Source organism: Elaeis guineensis, chromosome 7, assembly GCF_000442705.2.
Source record: "Elaeis guineensis isolate ETL-2024a chromosome 7, EG11, whole genome shotgun sequence".
In the NCBI taxonomy this organism is placed as follows: Eukaryota; Viridiplantae; Streptophyta; class Magnoliopsida; order Arecales; family Arecaceae; genus Elaeis; species Elaeis guineensis.
The window spans coordinates 76,309,411-76,319,701 of NC_025999.2; the positions used below are offsets into that span (position 1 = coordinate 76,309,411).

The window sequence follows — 10,291 nt, forward strand, 5'->3', positions numbered from 1 at the left end:
CACGATCTGTGCCTCCGTGGTCACTGCGGGACGCGGAGAGCTGGGCTCTGCCATGGAGGGTGGAGGGGAGGCTTCTTCCCGACGGGAAGAGCGCCTCGCCGATCCAGTGACCCTCGACCGTTGAGCTCTTGTCTTTATCATCTCGAATTTCGTGGGGATAGTGTACCGTTACAAGGACCCGTAACGTCCTGTACGCTGGACTCCCCATCCTAAGCAGGAGAGCCTGCCCCCCTTCCTGGCGCGCCAATCTGTTGCCGCCAATCCCCTGGTCGCCTGGTCGCTGGGGACGAGCACCTGTAAAAGAAAGTCCACGCTGACCGGAGGCAGCTCCGGCGGGGACCCTCCGACGGTCAAGTCAGAGAGGAAACTGGGCAACAGTAAAAAGGAGACAAGGAACTCTACGGGGAGAGAGAGAGAGAGAGCAAGCCTGAGCGTTTTTCCGGAGCCGCCCCCTAGCACTGTTGCCTTCCCCGATTTATAGTTGGAGGTGGTATGGCCTCACCGTCGGTGACGTAGACAACTGGAGAGTTGTCAAATCGCTGGAAGTTGTCACGTCGTTGACAAAGTTGACAGGTCCTAGGAATTAATTCTCGTCCTTAGCAGGACAGCGCCCCAGGCTTCCTGGCAGGGTAATGCCCCCTGGCGTTCGTGCGGCGTTTACTTGATGGGACTGCAGCCCACGCCACTTATCCGGCGTTTAGGAAGGCCTATAGAGGTGGGGCGACAGCCATCCAAACTGATAGTGAGTCGTCGGCGTCCCATCCGATGGGAAGTCGGTGACGGGGGGTCGACCCTCAGGCGATCGGAGGCGACGTGGGGCTGCTAGGCCGATCCTCTCCGATCGGGGCGCAATCGGTAGTCGCTGTCGGTGTCGCATGCGGTCGGTTGGGAGGGTCGATCGGCCGGATGGAGCCGGTCGGCCGAACGGAGTCAGTCGGTCGAACGGAGTCGGTCGGATGGAGTCGGTCGGCCGAACGGAGTCGGTCGGATGGAGTCGGTCGGTCGGATGGAGTCGGTCGGTATATCCCAATACATCCAAAGAATAGGCAGGCTATGGAGGCTTTCTTATGGACAGGAGAGGATAGGGCTAAACAGGGCAGGTGTCTGTTAAATTGGAACTCGGTGTGTCGGCCAAAAGATCTTGGGGGAATGGGAATTACCAACATCAGGACACTTAATAAGGTTTTGTTCTGCAAATGGTGGTGAAAACTATTTGGAAATCCACAAAAGCCATGGACTACATTGGTTTTGGCAAGATACTATCAAAACCGGCCTTTCACTCTGAAGCCACCACATCATCAGCAACTGTCGGTACTCTGGAAGGCAGTCCTAAAGGTTAAAAACCTATTCCAGGCATTAGTGAAATTCCAACTTGGCGATGGATTGAACATTATATTTTGGCATGATTCGTGGCTGTTTCACCAACCCATCATGGATAGGTTCCCTTGTTTGTTTGCGCTTTCGCCCGCAAAGGACATCTCTGTCGCAGAAGCTCATGCTCTTGCACCGGCAATGACTGCTGGCCACTTGCATCTCCAACACACTGTGATCTTGGCCATCAGCAGCTAAGGAAAGAGATGTCAGCAGTAGAAATCTCGGACAAGAAAGATTCAATAGGCTGGAAATGGTTTCCAGATAAGAAATTCTCCACAAAACAATGCTATCATTTCTTACTGGATGGAGGAATTAGGTCTTTTTTTAGTACAATTATATGGAAAATTAGAGTTCCAGAGAAAGTTAAATACTTTACTTTTTCTCTATTTCGAAGACACAATTCAAACTAAATCCAATCTCATCAAGCAAGGGTGGAAAGGTATGGATAGCTGCTCCTTATGTGACTCTTAACTCTGAAACAGTTGATCATCTGTTTCTGCAATGCTCATACTCCAGAATGGTCTGGTCAATACTCTTACAAAATTTCGATCTTAGCGATCTCCCACAAACCCAATTTCTGTGCTATGGAGTGCTTGGCGATCGGACATAAACATGCTTCCTCTGCAGAGTGGACTAGATATTTTGATGACAACAGCTCAATGGACTCTGTGGAAGGAAAGAAACAAAAGATGTTTTGAGTACCAAGCTTATCTACCAAGACCTGTGGCCAAGCAAATAGCAAATCTCTTCAAATCGTGGACAGTTAACACTTGTCTGATGAAAATTGCACTCCAATTCAACTGGTCAGAAACACCATAAATGAACTACTGGAAAGGCTGCAATCCTCACAGCTAACTTTTAGAATTGGCAAATCTGCAGACAGATCTCTGAACACAATCAGCATACTAATATCATTTGTATTAGGATCGGACTAGCTTATCATTTCTGAATGACATTATGTAAGGGAAGTCAGCAGTGGTACGCTTTCCTTCAAACATATATTACTATACTACTGTAATTTTATTTATACTAATGAAATGCCCATTGAGTTAGGTCTTCCCCAACTCATTTGCATCAATATATATATATATATATATTTGAATAGGCCATTAATATAATAAGTTCCATTTCAGGGAGGAGAGCTATGAATCTTGTAATACGACCATTATTACACTGTAACATTATAACTTTCTATCTGGTTGCAGGGAGAAATTTTTCTGGTACACTTTGGCACACGATACCATCCCTCCATTTAGAGACTAGGATTATTATCTTGCGTCGTGACTTTATCGACCCCCTCGATGCAACAAATATTGGTTCTTACTGGCGATTGAAGAATGCCATGACTGCAGAATATACAATTTGTGCAGCATTAATTGCCATGACAAAGTCAGCATGGGCATAGTTCTCCACAAATTGAACAGTCAGCTTATCTCCATCATGAAACTTGAGATTATCCAACAAGAGCTCAACATCACGAACATCGGCGAGCGAGTCACGGCCACCATAGCTGAGGAATAGAGGCAGATTGTTTGGAATGTTTGACATGTTGTAGATTGGAGGAGCGCTCTGCCCATAATTTTCAATGTTAATTTCTCGGTTCTCGAAGTTGTACTTTGTGAGGATGCCCTCTCGAAAAGCTGTGGATTTAAGAGCCAAAAACTGTTAAGACTTTATTATGAGAATAGAAAACTGCAGACAATATGGCTGTCGATCCTAATTAGCATGTTATATGTGATTATATGATATTTCTCTATGATAGTTTGTAGGTTATAGAAACAAATGTCAAAAAATCTGCAATAAGATCTGAGTCAGTTACGGAAAATTGACTTTATGTCATTCACTTTCTTGTTCTTGGGATGGAGTGTTACAACTTTACATATTTCATAATATTACTGAAGAAATCCAATTGATCCAATTATGGTATTATACATATAGTTGTCCACATGTGAGAAAAAGTATAATAAAATTAATTTAAAATATGGACATGGAAATGTCTACTTTGAAGTAGAATCTTCCACTCATCAACCAACATGGCTTCTGACAAAAAAGAAGATCTCAACTTTGATATTAAGTGTTCTTAATTGCATGAAGGTTAAGAAAAAGAGAGCAGAATTCATAATTTCAGGGATATAGACAAAATATCAAATGAAACAGATTTTCGCAATCTGCTTAAGAGTCTTACTTTGTGCCAGGTGCACCATGGTCCTTGTTGCTGTGGATTGCGGTTCATACTGCAAGAACAGCTCGACGGTGGAGGTATTAAGGCAGCAATTGTTCCCTAAGCTCAAAGGTTATATCACAGAAAGAACCATATATTAATTGACATTTTTATCATTTTGACAATCTAGTGTTTGATCAATATGCAAAGAAACAAATCTTATTATCTTGTTGCTTACAACATGGCGGCATCAGATGAATACATACCTGTAATGGATTGCAGAAGATTGTAGCAATCCACTCCTGGTTCACGGCAGAGTGTCTCCAAAAATTGTGCCACTTGTGGTCTATTCTCCTCAGTAAAAAAGAATAGCCCAAGTTAGAAGAACTCAAATCTAGATATCATTAACAAAAGAGATGGAGATTATTGGTGCAATCTTTGGAGAAAAGGCCATTGGATTGGTTATCTATAAGAAGAACACTTTTAGTGTTGTAATTACCCTCTGGGATTGAACTCTGCCACTCCAAGCCATTTAACTATCTGTATGAGAGAAACAACAATCCCTCAGACAACCATACAACTATAGTTACAATAGTAGCAATATTATGGTAACTTACTTGGTCTACAAAAGCTCTAGCTCCAAGAATACCTAGTGGGGTTGTCATGTGAGACAGATAGGCCACTGGGCTTAGCAGTGCTGCTGACATTAGCTTATCCACTAACTTGCCTTCAGAGAATGATGCTAGTGCAATTAGAGTGCCCTGTAACATGAAGAAACAAAATATCACCATAGAAATTGTCTGTAAAATATGTTAAATAAAATTAATGGTGCACAAAACACCTATTGTAACATAGTCGATATAGGGATGCAAATGGCTCTGTTTCAGATGGAACTCGACCTTGTTTTAAACCAAAAATTATGCGCTATTACCGTAAAATTTGAACCTAGATGCATCACATTTTGCAAGTGGTTTAAGTTTAGTTGATCAAGCTGATTATTTCTATGTGATTACTGGTTGACTGGGTTGAACATGGACCTAAATGATTCTGATTTCCTGAATCTTATCTAATTTTGATACAATATGTTTGGTCCCATTTAGCACTTAAGCTGTCTTAGTCCAGTTGCTTGTCAAGCATGGTGGAGACAGAAAACAAAGTAGCAATGATTATTCAAGATGGTTTGGACGTGTACAACTGAATGAATGATCATAAAAAAGAAGATGGAGACCGACCGAAGAAATGTTTGATAAAGGCATAAGAAAATTTACCAAGGAATGACCAACATAATGCAACTTCTGGCCAGTCTGCTGATACACAAAATCGAAAGTAGCAGGGAGATCATGAGTGACCAGCTCATCCCAAGACCAATGCCAGTATGCCTGTTCAATAATCCATCCTTTCTTCTGTAATCGATCTTAAATAAGACAAGCCATAATTTGAAAAAAACAGTACTAATGTATTTTGATTCAAATAAATCAATAATATATATATATATATATATATATCTTATTATTATTATTATTATTTTTCAGAGTAAGAAATGCTAATGAACCGGGTTGGATGGAGCAAGGGAAACATGGCGACGGCTCCACTTAGTTCCCCTAGTGTTTGCAATCCATACATCAAATCCATTGTCAGCTAAAATGTATGCAAGTGATTCTTCAGGAGGGTTTAGTATCCATGTCGCGCCGTCCTGCCATTATGGACAAATGAGTTAAACGACTAAGAATTTTGGTTAATGATCTCAATAAATTCTTGACACGAGATTTTGTATTGATACAAATCGTAATCAAATTATTATGAGTACATATTTAGATAGCCAGCAGATAGATGAAATTGAAATTATGCTGTTATATGATTCATAAGAACTCTTGCTTCACTATATCACAGGGAAAAACTATGGAACAAAAGATTGTTCCCAAAATTGGCATGTTTTGTCGGAAATATTACCAATGGAATGAGCCTTAGCTGCTAGGCATGCCCCAAATCCGATTGCCATTAGCAGGTCTTTTCTATTCATACTCTCTTCAAGCCCCAAAAAAAAATCAAGTATATAGACATTTCAACATGCAGTATTTCTTTTCCTTTTTGTACTTGTTGAAGCTCTGATGCTACTGTTATATTTATCTTAAGTTAATAATTGACATCATTTATGCCAATTAGATCCATGGATCAAATCCACTGGATCCACAGATCGTCCGTTGTAGGGTATGTGTGATTGGAGGAAATATTGTTCTGAAATGAGAATGAAATGAGTGATTTCTTTGATTGAAGAAAACCCCGTCCATTCTAATTCGAGGGGATAGAATGCTCCAACGTCACAAAATTCAATTCAGATTCTCACCAAATATTCAAATATTATTTCAATTTTAGCCACAAACCAAACACATGGGAAAATATGATCATTCTAACTCCAACCGCGAGTCAAATGCATCTAGTATGCCGTATATAAGGCTCCAAACGCATGATTGAAGGCTTAGGATTAGAGATGGCAACGGACCGGATATGCATCGGATCGATCGATATCCGTATCTATCCCGTCAGCAAAAAATTCATATCTATACTCGCTCCATACCCATCTCGAATTTAGTTGGATTAGATCGAGCTCCAAGAATAAATTGGATTGGATCGGATCGGATATATCTGAAATTTCTATATAATCTTTTTAAAAAATTCTGTAATACAATAGAGCCCTATAAATTAAAAATTTTGTAATCTAAGAAGAACCATTTCAATTAAAAATCTCCAATCCTATAAAATATCATGCTTCTACCAAGATTAATTAAGCTTTCAAAACCTTAAGGAACCAACTCACATCGCCGCAACATGAACAGAATCCCATATACTTGAGGCAAGAAACCCAATCAAAACCTCGAAAACCCCTCTAATCTCTTTCAAGTGCTCTTCTTTCCCATATATTTTTGAAAAAAATAATAAAATAAAAAATAAAATAAAATAAAAAATAATCTATGTAGAAAAATTATCTCTTAAATTTTTTTTATATATTTTTAAATTCAAATTAGATACCTAATGAATCGGATCAAATTAAAATGTGAATTTGAGTAACGTCCTTGCTGCTTACCTGTGCTCACGATGAAAGACGAGATTAGCAAATAGTGATACAATAAGAGATACATCAAATCGTACAATCTCATGCCACGTGTTGGGTTTATATAGTGGTGATATACCGTCTAAATTCTCGTGCCAATCGAGCACCCAGCAGTCCAGATTCCAAGATTGGGACCCCACCTTTTTCTTCATAGTCCACCAACTCCAGCAAAAGAAGGAAACAACCGAAAATTACGCCCAAAAAGCTCCTTCCACTCCATTGATGGTACGAACTTTGATCATCGTCACTCATGTTGTCGAGAACTCGGACTTTTCCCTTGCGGGGACATAGTTTAAGTTGCAGATGCATGCCTTTTTTTTTTCCTTATAATAATGGAGGCTAAAATGGAGCCATCCGAGTTTTATTAAAAAAGAATGCATACCAGTTTAGAAATAGTTCATAACTAGATGATGGGATATCCAATAAATTATTCAATGTGGACGTGGGGATGGCCAAAAACGTGAGTAAAACTTTGGAATGGCAAAAGGAAAAATAAATATTATTCAAACTCAAGTTTTAACGCCCGTCTACCCGAGTTTCTGCTGTTGTGACCCTTGACTCTGCCAGTTCTATCCATTTAAAAGTAAGAGCCAATTAATAGCCACCAAACAAGGAGGAAAAAGTACATTGAACAAAGATCAACTGCTAATTTGATGTATATAGGTGCAACTAAAAGAAAAGGTAATGATCAATATGCATCAGCATTAGTATCTAAAAAGATGGGAATATCTCTACTGCATCATATAGATATGAACTATGATAACAGGAAAAGATCCTCTTCAGCATTAGCTTGCTTCAGACAATCCTCGCAGCTTTGGAAATTGGTAGCCGCCTTTAATGGGTCCAAAAAAGGAGAGCAGCCCATGAGCATCCAACTTATTATTTATATCTTCTTAGATCATGTGCCACCTTATTCTTTATATGGAGGAGTACTCTTATTTTGGATCCTACATCTGACTCCATATTATCTCATCCATTTGCAAGTTAAGGGTAAAGTTAGATATACATTATAAGATGAAGGGTGAGGACCACTTTCGGCTTTGATGCTGCTTTTCTTTGCAAGATCCGTCATCGTCTTTTGGTATGGCAAGGGGCAGTCTAAGTTGGCTGATTACTTCAGTAGAATTTTCTTTGTAAAAGAGGTTAAGGATATTCTCCTATAAAATGTGCACCGGAGTTAAAGTTGAATGATTAATTGGGACCCATTTAGTTGGCATCTACCAATTGCTACCATCTTGATGCATGACACGTTTTAATCATTACTATCATAGATGACATGATGGGTCTTCTTCATCACATATTTTAAACAAATAAATCAATGGAGAATTGAACCTTCAAGATTTCCCTATACACATCCCTGAAAGAGAGAGCATACCAAAAGAGGGGAGGGGGACAAAGAGAGAGCATAAAAATGTACTATTTCTTAGCAAGTTCGATGCATCATTATATTATAATATGAAGACCAATGCGGGCTTATAAGGACAGAGAATCTAAAATTAAAGTAGATGAAATTAAGTGCTTTCATGCATCAAAACCCATACCATGAGTACCCCATGTTGTAGCAGTACAGGCTTCCTCCTCCCTTCACCACCTCCAATTCTACCCACTGGGATCCTCTGCATGCTGAGTATGTATCCATCTTCTGTTGTCACCTGAAGGAAAAGAGAAAAGGAGTTCATAACCATGCAAAATTATACAAAAAATTAGGGAATTTGGAATCACTACCTCATGTTCTTCACATTTGTAGCCTCGTGGGATGATAACTGAAGTGCATGCCCGGCCATCTCCTGTGGTGGAACGGCGGTGTCGACATGGTCGATCGTTTGGAGCTCTTGCCGGTACAAGACACGAGCTTCGATGAGCTCCAATTGGAAGACAAGGAGGAGGAGGACGGAGATCATAGCACATGCCAAGCCATGAGAGCCCATGTTGATAAAGCTTGGCTTGTGCTATGATTAGTAGTGGGAGTGACATCTAGCTAAGAGAGATGGGGTGGCCTTTTATAACAGAAAGAAGAAGAGGGGGAGAAACAGATAGCGAAGTGTGAAAGCAAGGAAAAGGTAAGCATTTCTTGGCTTTTCTCCATGAGATAACGGATCCAAACGCCACCTTAAAGTGTGTGCATCTTTTCATGTTCGGTTTTAGCGTGGTACTGCACGGGATGGGGTCTTTTCCTTTTGATGTTTTAATTTATTTGGAGAAGAGTATTAATGCAAGTATGGGAGACGATTGGGTGAGAACAAGCACTGAAAACATCAATTGTAATAGAAAAATCATTCTATTTGCGATTATTACATACACGGTGCATTGTCTTGCCAATCTTTTTAAGGAAACAGTAAATGTATAAAACCTTCAAATATTTTATAATATTTTCTTGCAGCAATCAACTTTTGGGGGCTATATATCCTATCATGAATGGCTGGGAACTGGGAAGCTTGTTAGAGATAGCACACATTAGCCTTGATGGGCCATAAACTTCACCTGCTCATGTCTTATGCCTTACTACTTGTTCGGGGGATAATTTGTAATTCAGATCGAAGACATGAGCCAGAAAAAAGATATGTGATAAAATGTACAGGACCAACACCACAATATTGTTGGAGATGAATGTGTCCTAATGATCCTTATTTCCGACGATCTCCCTAAGCAAAACATTAGATTTCAGCTGGTCCGGACTTCGGCTTGTAACCAAGACTCCACCAACCAATCCCAATCCCCATAGCGAGCTAACATCTGAATAGATCGATTTCAGACTTCGACAGTAGATATACTTCAGACCCCACTGATCTTTATTCCAGTGAACACAACTGGCCCCGACTACCTCCTTCCTTCAGTGCCTATATTCATCAAACCGCTCTGAAGCCTCCTTAACCAAAATCGGTCCAATCATACTTGCGCTCTCATTTCAAATTCAAAAATATCTGTGACACCATAGCTAGCCGAAATAGATAAAGTAAGTGTAACAACCCAGTCCCGAAGATCTATGATGAAAATCTTACCATATCATGTCTAAATCGGCCAAACAACCTATCCAAAATGGTTTTTCAATCCTAACCTACCAAATGGTCTACAGGAGACCTCCAAGGTACGTGTATAATTTCTTCCAAAATGCTTCTTCTCCTCTATTTTCTAAGATCTGACTTGAACATCGGAGGATCGCCATTGGAGCCAACTCCGGTCAGGACTTGTCTTGCAAGTTGCTCTCCCGAAAGGATGCACCATCGCTCCAGTCAATTCGATCGAGAGCCAAATTTTAGTGGCAACAGATTGGTGCTAGAGAAAGGCCCCTGATCTGATTTTGAGGAGCAAGAGATTGAGACCATGGCCCCATGCAAAGCAACTTCTCGACGATCCAATGCCACCACCTCCCGATTGACGGAGATCACGGCCAATCATCAAGCCCAGGCGCAATTGCCAAAGATTCCTCAATCGCCTCCATAGCTGATAATGACCATCAGCATGAAGCAGTTCAACCTACAATTTCAGTAGGTGCAGAACTTGACCACTGCCATCTAGGTGATGCATAGATTAATGCCACACTGACGACAGCAGCAATGTAGCCGACCAATGCTGCACCGATGGTGGAGCCATGATCAGCCAACCCTATGCAACAACCTACACCGCCACCACAGGAGCGACTGCAGATT

The 10,291-nt window shown here is 40.7% G+C and overlaps 1 protein-coding gene across 1 annotated transcript; it reads right to left on the bottom strand.

Moving 5' to 3' along the window:
* Positions 1-2,519: 2,519 nt before the first annotated feature.
* On the bottom strand, positions 2,520-8,619 carry LOC105048927 (triacylglycerol lipase 2). The gene is given in 10 exon segments (XM_073261354.1): positions 2,520-3,014; positions 3,560-3,655; positions 3,802-3,881; positions 4,035-4,075; positions 4,153-4,296; positions 4,804-4,914; positions 5,088-5,228; positions 8,186-8,296; positions 8,370-8,419; positions 8,422-8,619. Coding segments are annotated over 10 exon segments (1,245 nt in total). The 5' UTR covers positions 8,573-8,619; the 3' UTR covers positions 2,520-2,694.
* Positions 8,620-10,291: the final 1,672 nt, after the last annotated feature.